The sequence below is a fragment of the Vigna unguiculata genome, chromosome 1 (genome assembly GCF_004118075.2).
Source record: "Vigna unguiculata cultivar IT97K-499-35 chromosome 1, ASM411807v1, whole genome shotgun sequence".
NCBI lineage: Eukaryota > Viridiplantae > Streptophyta > Magnoliopsida > Fabales > Fabaceae > Vigna > Vigna unguiculata.
Window position 1 is genome coordinate 20361890 of NC_040279.1, and position 12313 is coordinate 20374202.

General features: G+C 34.5%; 1 protein-coding gene across 1 annotated transcript; it reads right to left on the reverse strand.

The window, feature by feature from the left end:
- Positions 1-611: 611 nt before the first annotated feature.
- LOC114175083 (major pollen allergen Ole e 1) lies at positions 612-2122 on the reverse strand. Its single transcript, XM_028059842.1, has 2 exons — positions 1617-2122; positions 612-1268 (listed from the first exon to the last, which is right to left on the reverse strand). The coding sequence occupies exons 1-2, from the start codon at positions 1798-1800 to the stop codon at positions 931-933; spliced, it is 522 nt and encodes a 173-aa protein (XP_027915643.1). The 5' UTR covers positions 1801-2122; the 3' UTR covers positions 612-930.
- Positions 2123-12313: the final 10191 nt, after the last annotated feature.

Genomic DNA, 12313 nt, shown 5'->3' on the forward strand with positions numbered 1-12313 from the left:
AGAAGTATGTTTTGGCATTGTTCTTGATTATCCTTTGTTGATTAGGCTGGTTGCAATTATCTTCCACAGTATAGCAGATTAAAAAGGACCAGAGGGACAATATTTGATAATTACCTGCCATATTCTCTGTACGGAGTTCTGGAGTTAATAGCAAGTTGCATCATGATTGAGGGCCCGTGTATACATATAAATGGACAAAGAACAATTTCTCTATGATATGACACATTGAGGCAAATCTTAAAAGCGATGGAGAACAATTGCTCTATGATATTGAGGCAAATCTTAAAAGTGATGGAGAAGGATCCTGCTAACACTAGGAATTTTGGATTCAGTTGTGTTGCACTTTTGGATATTTTCATAGAATGCTGTTATTAATCAATTGTCTACTAGCAGGTAGCAAGTAGTAATTTGAGGCATAGTTAATAGAGAATTGATGGGTTTTTTATGACTATTAGTCTACAAAACCAAACCAGGAAATGTTAACATTTTTTTTCAGAAAAAAATTGCATATGCAGAAATTGATCTGAACTGAAGATTTGCCCCATTTATTTTGATCCATGTGCTCCTTCTCCCTTCTCTTTTCCAAAGTGTTTATCCATGTGGGAAATATATTATGCATAACAATAACTTGTTTATTCATGGGTTGCTTTCTTGAACAACTTACATGCTCTGTACAATATACATCTACTAGTACATTTTAACAAACCTAATCAACTGCATAAATCAAAAAGGAACTATCTCTCACATCCAAACTCTACTTCCATGATACTCTCTCTAACATGAAAACAGTATTACCAGACAAATAATGCAGTAAAAGAGCTTCAAAAAGAGAACATATGAGTTTTTTTTTTTTTTTTCATTTATTTTCTTGAAATTTGTATGTATACACAAGTGACCAAGCTCTAGGGCTACTTGTGTAAGCTTGTTCTTTTAATTACCACACAAGGTGATGTCCCTCTTGGATGGTCTGAAAGTTAAAGCATTGAAGCTGTATATGCAGAGATTCGCTTTTCTTGCTTTGATAGCAATCACATTAGAAGTGGTTCTGTAGCCAGGAACATTGCAAGCAGAGGATGAGCTACCTATTAAGCTTGCTTGGCATGAAGACACAACTGCAGAATCTTCTGCACATTTCACACCATCCACTGAAGGAATTTCCAGCTTGTACATCCCATACTTGTTCGTAGTTCTGTTAACTGAAAGTGAAATCTGTTCTGCAGTTTTCTCTGAGAGTGCTTTGAACATGCAGTCTACTTTTACCTCAGCACCTGCATGGACATAATTATCAAGAAAAAAGAGTGTAAGATGCACCCCTATTTGAACTCTTTCTGTTTTAGGGAGAGTAATTGTTTTCTCAACACAAAAGGAAAGCAGTTCTTTCTTTCTTTAGTACCAAAAAACATATTTTTGAGTTCATCTTTCAGACAGAATCCAACATATGGAGACACTACTAAACACTAAACATAAACAGCACTTTTGAGGAAGATTCAAGTCATAATTTATCACATTGCAAGAAACTAACCATTTCGTACATTCAAATACTCGTTCATATGCACATTCCAACTTAAAACACTACACACAAAGCATTCTACTAGAGGTTTATTGAGAGTTATCACCTGGCAAAAAGTAGCTGTGTCCGGAAAAGCTGTTGTTGGAGCAGAAATCACAATAAACAAAGCCCATCACACTGATTTGTGAGATGGGGAACCTGGTTTTCCCTGAAAGCTTGGGTTTTGCAGGCTCAACTTCCAAAAACTGAGTGAACAAAGGCAAAAGGAGCAAGAGGGTCATGGGATTCATGGCCAAGTTTGGAAAAAAAAAATGGTGGGAAGCGTCCGAATGTGATCTTTATGAGCAGCAGGAGGTAGAACTTCGGTTTTCTTTCAGAGCATTAGCATTTAGCTGCTAGTAGAAGATGATGAATTCTAGGGGTGTGGATAAAGAGGAGCAGTGGTTAGTGGAGAAGCAACTCCAAGCAAAAAGTTGAAAATAATTTTATCTTTTTTTCACAAGAAACAAAGACATGTGAATGTTGTTTGGCAAGACATGGAGTTCATGAGTAGGAGAGAGAAGTGGTGGTAGATTCTTTTGTTGGAGAAGAACAAGATAGCTTCTATTGGGGAAGTTGAGAAATGGGGTTTCCTTTAAATAGAGATATACCACTCGGGAAAATGCAACCATAGGCACATAAAAAAGGGTTGTGTAGTATCAACGAAGGGTTATAAGTTGTCACGGTTCTCTTTACTTTCTTATACATAAAATGGTACTAACAGTTACAGCACTTAGCAGAGTGGTTTAGATTCTGTCACATGATATTTCTGTTCAATAAAATATCAGTTCTTAATTAAAACCCAAAAGAGAAAAAAACATATTATAAAGAAAAAGGAGACGTAAGATTTTGATGACAGATTTCTCTGGAGAAAATCTCTATTTATTTCCTTTTTGGAAAGTTAATGTATTAAGCATATTATGATGGGTGACTCATTTATTGAGTTGATTAATATGAATAGCAATACCTTGTGAGCATGTGACTATGGCTGACATGACATAAAAGGGTAAGGCATTGAAGAAAAGCGTGAAACATTGGGGAGGGGTAGGAGCATTGATGTCGTTCATGTGAACTTCAGAACAGAGAAAGGGTCAATTCAGAGAATGCATCACTAGGTGAGATTGCAACTACTGGTCCCATGATAAAATTAAATGGTTACACTTACACAGTACAAACCTTGAGTTTTGCAACACTGCAAACAAAACAGTGTTTCCCTCTTTTTTCATAATGGTTTCAATCTTTGTTTGGTTAAACATTAAAAATTGAAAGGGTGGTTGGTTGAGTTGAAAATGAGTTAACCTAAAATATAACTTATTTGCCTACACAAGTCCCTAGTAAGATAATCTCTGTAAATTTATATTGCTTGCGTTAAAAGAAGGATAAGTATGTTGATGAAGTTGATCAACTTCATGACATGATCTGAAGTTGCTTGAAGATTTTGTTGACATTGCATTAAATGTTATATAACTTTAGTGACTAAATGTGGGATTCATTTGTATATAGAAATTTTATATCTATGTTTAAGAAGCATAAGTCATCATAGCTTCTATACAAAATATTAGATCATTTTCAAAAATTATTTAAAAACGTTTTATGAACAAATTATTCGATTGACTCTTGTAATAAGTGATTATTAAAAATTGGATAATGGCTTAATTATCATTTTGGTCCCCTAATTTGTTGGGTTGGTTCATTTTGGTCTCCTTATTATTTTTTGGTTCAATTTGGTCTTCTAATTCTTTAAAATGTTCAATTTGGTCCCTGCCGTTAAGTCAATGTTAACATCGTCTCCGTACATGCCACGTGTCATTTTGTGGAATTTTCAATTTTTTTTATTTTTTTATAAATTTTTCAATTAGTGGTCATGTAAAATTTAGTGTCAGGTCTGCAACAGATTTGGTCACATTGTTGCTCATTGTTATCACCACTTTGACCCTAATTATATTGTTCCCCGTTATACTCCCTACTCTAATATACACCCAACACAACATTATGAACATCATGGACCTTCTTCTTAGACATGTCCTTTATGAAATTCATTGACACCACCCTGTAAACATACCATGCCTCATCCACAACCCCATGCCTATGTTACTCAATTCACCTTCAATTTGTCTATTGCTCAACAATCTCAAAACTTGATCTTTGTTGCATTACAAGCTTTAAATAAAGTCCTAATGGTTCTTGCGTTATGATTGATTATAAGTAGTGGATGTTAGAGGCTTTCCAAGAGTATGCTCAGTGATACACTTACCATATATGCATGAGAGAATTAGAGAAACATTCTCTTGTGAGGCTTTAATTTTGATTTAAGCTGAGTTTTAATTGAATGTTGTTTAACTTAACATGTTTGATGTGTTTTTGACAGCTATGAGGTATGGAAGCTACTTTTGGTGGTTGGTTTGTGAAAAAATAAGATCAGCTAGTTGGTAGATGATGTTTCAATGCTGTTGAGATGTCTTTAGTTGTTGTTTTCTTGTTTCTTTGCCTAGTAGTGCAAACCTCCAAGTGTAGGGGTGTGTTAAGTGATAAATTAGGCACAATTCTAGTAGTTTGAAGCTCTTCTTTTGGAGGTTTTCTTTTCCTTATTTTTTGTTTTTAGAGTATTTTCATTCTTTCTTCTAAAAATCCTTGTTTTAGTGAACATGTGTTAAAAAGGGTGTTTTTAGAGTGAATTCTAGTTTAAGGGGTTTTGATCTTAAGACTACTTTAGTATCGTGTTGTTTTGACTCTATCTTTGATTTAACCTTCTTGACTTGACTAATTTGAGCTTTAATTGTTTTGTCCAACAAGCTTAAGATGAGATTTAAAGACATGAAGCCTAGAAAGTTGGCAAAGTAAAAGAATAAAAACAGCCAAAAGCAAAGTTTAAAGTGTCAACATCACCAATCCAAGATGGTAGCAAGGATGGACAAAGCATCAAGCTGACTTGCATGGATTCATGGAATGAGTAGCAAGAAGTTAGAGAAGTCAAGAAGAAGTTAAAGAGGAGTTATGTTAGTTACCTAGGAGACCATGTAAGTAGAAATACATTGTATAAATATGTTTTCAGAATTTGTCTTCTAGAAGTCTAAGTTGGTTCATGTATTTATTTTCTTTAAATAGGATATAATAAGTAGAATAAAAACAAAACCAACACACACACACAGACATACACACACGCGCGCGCGCGTGCATAAAACTTAATTCAAAGTTTTAGTTTTAGTTTTTTGGGAGTCTTTGAGGTGTTGTTGCTCGAAGGAGGGAGGGGAACTAGACTACAATGTGAGCAAGTTTGCTAGCCATCCCATAGTGATTGAACTCTTTTCTTGTATTTAGATTTCAGCTTTCAATTCAATGCCAAATTTTCATTTCTCTTCTTTGTTCTTTGTTTGATTTTACTACTTTTGAGTGGATTCTATTTTTCCATTTGTCTTTTATTCAATTTACAATTCATGTTCTGGGTTTTCTGCATTTTACAGATTCTAGTTCTAGTTTTACAAGTTTTAAACCCATTTTTACAGATTTTCGGTGCAACACAAATTTCATGTTATTAATCATTGTTTTTTCTATGATTTGTTGTCTTCTAATTTTATTTAGATATTTTTTTATGTTTCTTGACTTTTTATAATTTTCCTTTATGAATTCTTGCAATTCAAAGATTCAAAAATTTGGTCAAACCCATTTTCAGTTTTGCTATCAAAACTTGGTTCATGATCCTTGATTCATAGATTCCAACTTTTATCTTTTTCTTGATTTGATTTCTACATTCAGGATCAATGTTTCTAGTGGTTCTACACTAGTGGTTCTTAATGAATTCATTGGTATTAAAAGCTTAAAACAATTAATCAACACATGTTCTTCAAGCTTCCACCAAGCAAAAATGTTTCCAATATCAAGCAAGATCTTCAATCAATAGTTGCACACTATGTATTCTAGAGAGAGAGTTTTCAAAATTCGTATTACTATTTTTCACGTTCAAAAATCTCAATTTGTTACTCATCTCTCTTAAAAACCAGCTTATATAGCTTGATCATAAGTGAATTCAACAAGTTGATTTGTCCGTACAATCTGTTGATTTCACTTGACTTAAGTGAAATTAGTCGATTGAATAACAATTCAACTCATTGAATACATTCAAACCAAAACTATATGCAGCAGACATTTTTACCTGTTAAAAACCTAAGATAAAACGACATCTAACCTATGTCATATAGTATACGAATACAATACAACATTCAAGCTTCTTTATCTTCATGTCATTTCCAGATTCAACTAACTAGAAGCTCGATCATCAACAAATATTTATCAATTATTCATCAACCTCATATGATCTCATACACATGCTTCATCAAATTCATACACCAAGGTCACTTGTGCTAACACTCTCCAAATGGTAGGTTGTATATCTCGAAGGATGTTGTGTTTAACGAGTCGACATATTCTTTTCGTGACCTATTTCTCTCTACCTCTCATTCTAATAATTCATCCAAAGTTGAATGTTTAGTTCCTACCACTATTCTTGTTATTTTTCCTAGTGCCAATTTTTCCTTTCATTCTTCTCTTGAAACCCTTGAACCTACTATTGTTGTTCCTAATATTTCTAATTCATCATCTCCTCCTTCTACATGTTCCTTTACATCTTAAGATCTTTTGTCTACTTCATCATCTCAGACTCTAAATTCTCCTCCTAGGACAACCTTAAATGTCTATCTCATGCAAATCAGATCTAAGTCTGGTATTTACATACCTAAAACTCATCATTCTCTTCTTTTGGCACATTGTGAACCAAAAATTATGAAACAATCTCTAGTTGATTCTCAATGGTTGGCTGTCATGAGACAAGAATTTGAGACTTTTATTGCTAATAAAAGCTGGAATCTTTTTTTGCTTCCCGGTGTAGACATGCAGTTGGTTGTAAATGGGTATTTCGGATTAAAGAGAATGTCAACGGTTTTGCCAACAAGTATAAAGCCCAATTAATGACTATGGGATTTAATCAAGATGTTAGTTGTGATTTTAATGAGACTTTTTCTTTTGTTAACCTCTTTACCTTCCACTTGGTAATTACTCTTGCTCTAACAAATAAATGGGAATTGAATTACTTGATGTTAATAATGATTTCCTAAATGGTTATCTTCAAGAAATTATCTATATGACCTAACCACCAAGATTTGAAGTCGTTGATAAATCTCTGGTGTGCACATTACATGAAGCCATTTATGGCCTCAAGCAAGCTTGGAGTCAATGATTTCATAGGCTTGAGAATACCATTCTTCAACTTAGGTTTGCTGGCAATAAATGTGATCCCTCCCTATTTGTGTATGTTGCAAACAAGCACATTGTATCTATCTTGGTTTATGTAAATGATGTAATCGTTATTGGCAATTCTGTTTGTGTGGTACAAATACTCATTTCTTATCTTCTCTCTAATTTTCTCTCAAACAATTGGGAAAATTAGACTATTTTCTTAGTATCGAAATAAAATAAATGCTTGGTGGTTCTCTTCTTTTAACCCAAAGAAGAGGTCTCTTACAAAAGACCAAGCTCATTACAAACTTAGTTTGTTTCTTCTCCCATGATAGCTCATTACAAACTTACTAAAGCTGGTTCAAACCATTTTCATGATCCTTCCCTTTATAGATCAATTGTGGATGCTTTCAATATGTTATCGTTATTTGACCAGAGCTGAGTTATGTTGTGAATAAAGTGTTTTAATTTTATGCTTCTTCTTTGGATTCTCATTGGCTGGTAGTTAAGCGTATCTTGCGATACTTGAAATGCTCACTTCATTATTGTTTATGTCTTCAACCGGCTTCTTCTTCACAATCCTTTTCGATAAAGGCTCTCTATGATTTTTATTAGGCTTTAGACTTAGATGATAAACATTCTACTTCAGGTGCTGCCATTTATTTTGACACAAAATATTATTTCTTGGTGGTCAAAGAAATAACATGTTATTGTTACATCCTCGACTAAAGTTGAATTTCATTGTTTGGCTAGTGTTGTTGCTAAAATAACCTAAATACAAACGTTGCTCACTAAATTATCAGTTTATTCTCTTGTTCCAACTCTATTGTGACAACCAAAGTACAAGGGTAGTCACTAACAATCACTACAAGAAAACATCTAAATACTAATCAATTTTAGTGATCAATAATAATTAGTAACTATAGTGACCAATTTGGATACCAATTTACAAAACTAAAAGTTATTGGTTACTAAAATAGTCACTATTATGAATAAAAAGTTATAATTGGTTACTAAAATTGGTCTTTAAAATTAGTTACCATGGTTTTAGCTACCAAAGGAAATTGGTCACTAAAAGTTAGCTACCTAAGTTTTGACTACTAAAATGAGTTAGTTTATAAATTAGTCTCTAATTAATTAGTGACCAATTTAATGACAAATTCTGGTTTTTTATTTATAATTAGTGATTAATTATACTTTTTTATTTATAATAATGACTATTTTAGTAACCAATAATTTTTAATTTTTTAAATTAGTATCTAAATTGGTCACTATCGTGACTAACGATCTTTTGTTTCTAAAATTAGTTTCTTGTTATTCATTCATGCAGAAAACATATGAAAATTTATATTTTTTGTTCAAGAAAAATGTTTTATCCAAGAAACCTCGTGTTTATCATTATTCCGACGGTCGATCAATGGACAAATGCTCTTATAAAATTGTATTGGTATAGGTCAGAGTTCGAAATCTGAGCTGTATAAGTTGTTAAGGGTCTGAGCTCGAGATCCGACTTGTGTAGCCAAAGGTCCAAAGGTTTAGTATGGTGTACTGGTATAGATCTGAGTTCGGAATCCGACCTGTATAAGTTGTTAAGGGTTCGAGCTCGGGATCCGACTTGTGTAGCCAAAGGCCTAAAAGTTTAGTATGGAGAATTTTAATTTGGCCCATTAGGCCCAATGTATGGATACTAAACTCCACCACGAAAGAGGGCACACCCAATAGGAGGAAAATAGGCCTAGATATCAGGAACTAGTCCGCGAATATAGACACGAATCTGAAAACGTGGCAGGGAGAACGACTTGGCAAGATATACGGGAAAGTTATGCAAGTCAACGCGGGAGGATAGGTCAGGCCTTACTTACTAATTGGAATGTCAGTAAAATAGAGGAAAAAGACTATAAAAACAGTCCTATTGTGACTAAGAAAGGAGGCAAAATAGAGATCAGAGAGAGTAATTTCCAGTCAAGTTCATTTCTTGGCTTTTTTCCCTTATAGGCATTTCAGTTGGGTTTATTACGGAAGTAGGCATATTTTTAAAAAATTACCAATATGGGCAAAACGTGTGGGGGCTGAACATTTTCATATGAAGAAATCGTCATGCCCCCAAACGTTTTTTGGTCAATTATAGTCAGAGGGCGAAATCGTGTGGGGTGCACTATTTTTAAAAAAAATCGTTGTGGGGGGACATGTTTTTACATGAAATCGTTCAGGGGGTAACATTTTTCATGCAGTAATTGATTACCCTATGATGTAATTGATTACTGCATGCGTTGCAGTGTTCTGGATCTAATGTAATCGATTACGGACGAACTGTAATCGATTACATGCATAATGCATTATTTTTGGGTTAAATGTAATTGATTACAAAGGTATTGTAATCGATTACAGTCCCAATTTTTAAAAAAAAAAAGTTGATTAAATTTGAATTGGATACAAAGGCAAGCATAATAATTTGTAATGATTTTATAGAGTTTTTTGGTCCATCAAAGAATAAAGTATTTGAAATTATAGTGGATGAACGCATAAGAAATGTTATTTTCATAAAAATTGTCTTAATTTTGACATTGAAGAAAGAAGAAAAAAGCATTGACAAGTAAATTAATTGAAATTAAAAATGTACAAATTATTGGCGAAATGGACATTGTCCCCTATGATGACCCTCAGTGGGACAATAAAAGCATTTTTTTGGTTTATCCGTAATGGGTTGATCCATTTCGTTATGGATCCTAGTCGTTGTAGGTCGTCCGGATTGTGCCTAGTTTGTGGGTTCGGATTGAAATTAAGACCTGTATATGTTGACCAATAGTCTCCATTTCGTAGTGGGTGAAATTGGACTTGATAAGCCTTATTTATGTAATCAAGGCTGTAAACTTGATCGATAAAATTTGTAAGTGGCATATGACCAAAAGAACTAACAGCTATGACGTGATGACAGGGTAGTCAACTAGCTTGGAAGTGACCACAATCACACCACCAATCATTTAATCTGACAGTGAATCAGATTGGTTTTGGCCGATATTGATGGGGGTTCGATATCTCTTGCACCTCGAATTCAGAATTATCTTGATCGTAGCGTTGAACATGACAATATGCGGATTTCTGGTGATTTTGTTGGAGCAAGGCAGTGACGTCTTCTGGATATTGACACCAGCTCTTAACATAGAGTCTGCCTTTAAGCCACGTTCAACAAACCAAGCATTTATGTTTTGAAATGTAATTTTCAATAGTGCACAGATAGATAATGATCGAGCCCCCTTAAGCATAGAGTTCATGTACTTCACCAAGTTTGTAGTCATGTGGGTGTACCTCCGCCCCCCATCATAAGCCTGAGACCACTTATGTAAGGTGATTTTATCAATCTAAGCTACTGCTTGTGGGAATTGGGACCTCATAGCTGAAATTTTTGCTTGCACGGTAGGTTGTTTGACTTCGTAAGTTGTGAAAAAGAAAAATATAATTAAATGAAATAATATTTTGTTTGAAGGAAATATTTTGTGCATGTGGAATGTAAAGTTAGGAAAATGTCATACCCAAGTTAATGAATTGTTTCTTGAGATCTGCATTTTTGAAGCGGTTGTTGAAGTTGGACCCAGATGACGTATGCAATAGACAAAGTGAAGATTGTATGATTCCAAGTCAACTTCTTTCGATCATAGGGCTGACAAAATTCCATTGCCTCTATCAATAATTAGGCATAGATTTGGTTGAGGAGTTACATGCTCTCGTAGTAGTTGAAAAAACCAAATCAATGTCTCTTTTGTCGCACCTACTATTGTAAATGTCAAAGGAAATATGTTTCTATTTCCATCCTGAGCAATTGTAGTTAGCAAGGTGGCATGATATCTGCCTGTTAAAAATGTTCCATCGACTTGAACAACAGGTTTACAATACTTAAAACCTTCAATGCATGGTCCAAATGCCCAGAAGCAACGTTCCATAATGTATGTGGATGTCTCATCCTCACCATCAACATTAATTGGAGGATCGGAAAGTTGGAAAATTGTCCCAGGATTAGTTTGTTGGGCAGCTTGTAACCATCTGGGAACTTAATTATAAGTTTGGTCTTAATCACCATACTCCATGGTAATTGCTTTTTCCTTCACTATCCATGCTCTTCTATATGTGACCGTATATCCGTAACGACTTTTTATGTTTGCTACCAAGCTTTTGATGCGAATGCTTGGATTTGTTCGGACCAAATGAAAAAAAATGGAAGCAATTTGGGTGGAATCCAGATTGCAGTGATCCTGTGAAATTAATGTAGAGAAACATGTATGTGTACCATCAATGGACTTGATTTCCCAATGATGTCTGATTTTACTGTAACTAGCCCTCAAACGTCATTGACATCCATTGTTGTAATGGATGCATCGTGCAACGTAAAGATGAGGTTTCGATTCTACCACATTGAAGTTGTATCCATTGGTGATGTGATAATGTTTTATGGCAGACATTGTTGTCTCTTTTGAATCGAATTGCATTCGTTCCTATAGTTCGACTTCCCCATATGGATTGTAATCCATAGTAGGAACCAGAACAATTTCTTGATCGTCTACATTGTCTTCATAAAAATCATCGGAAGTAAACTCTTTGACGATGTTTGGAATGACAGGTTCGTCTTCGATTGGATTAGACAAAAAAGATCCTCTATAATTCCATGAACTCATTATGAACACGTTGGTATGCAAATATATTTTAAGAGATTTGAGATGTCAAGCTTGGTATGTAGGGAAATATTGATAGAAGAACAAATGGTGGTGTGATTGTATATATAAACACTTGAAAGTGGTTGGCATAACATTATTTACCAAATGCGTTTCAGTTTCCAGAATCGAAAGGAATGGGTTGGGGTGCGAAAAGAAAAAAAAGGAACTAAAGAAAACGTGCACCCCCAAAACGTTTTCATATAGAAAACGTGCATCCCCCAACATTTTCTATTTAGAAAACGTGCACCACCCCCCCTCCCCCGACATTTTCTTTTTAGAAAACATGCACCCCCAACGTTTTCTATTTAGAAAATGTCACCCCCTATACACTTTCCACTATGAAAACGTCACCCCCATACACTTTCAATTAAAAAACGTGCTCCCCCATGACGTTTTTTCTTACACTTTTATTTTGCAACACTTGAACGTGATTCCTGAACGTCTGTTGCACCTGCAAGCTGCCATATTACTATTCCAAATTCATGCTTCTGCACAATGCTATTCACAATAATTCACGCTTCTGCACAATACTATTCACAATAATGCATGTTTTTCCGTTCTCTCATTCACCTGCAACATTGAAAATTGGTGTGAGAATCTTTCAGAAGACCATTATTATTCAAGAGAAAGGCGTGTGTGGTGAATAGAAGAAGTCATGTGGTAGTGTGCATGCGGGGTATACTTGTTGGCCTCTTGGCAAGCGTACCAAAAGTCAACTGTAGTATAATGATTTAAAGTAGGAGTGTCGAACCCACGAGGAACGGATTCAGTGAAAATTAATAATTATCTCAATCAGCATATATATGCAGAAATTTTAATTCGATGAATT

Bases quoted from the DNA above. Each gene is read 5' to 3' on its own strand.
- LOC114175083 (XM_028059842.1), bottom strand. From the start codon at position 1,800: ATGAATCCCATGACCCTCTTGCTCCTTTTGCCTTTGTTCACTCAGTTT. The intron at 1,269-1,616 runs GTGATAACTCTC...ATGTCCATGCAG, and splicing joins ACACAGCTACTTTTTGCCAG to GTGCTGAGGTAAAAGTAGAC.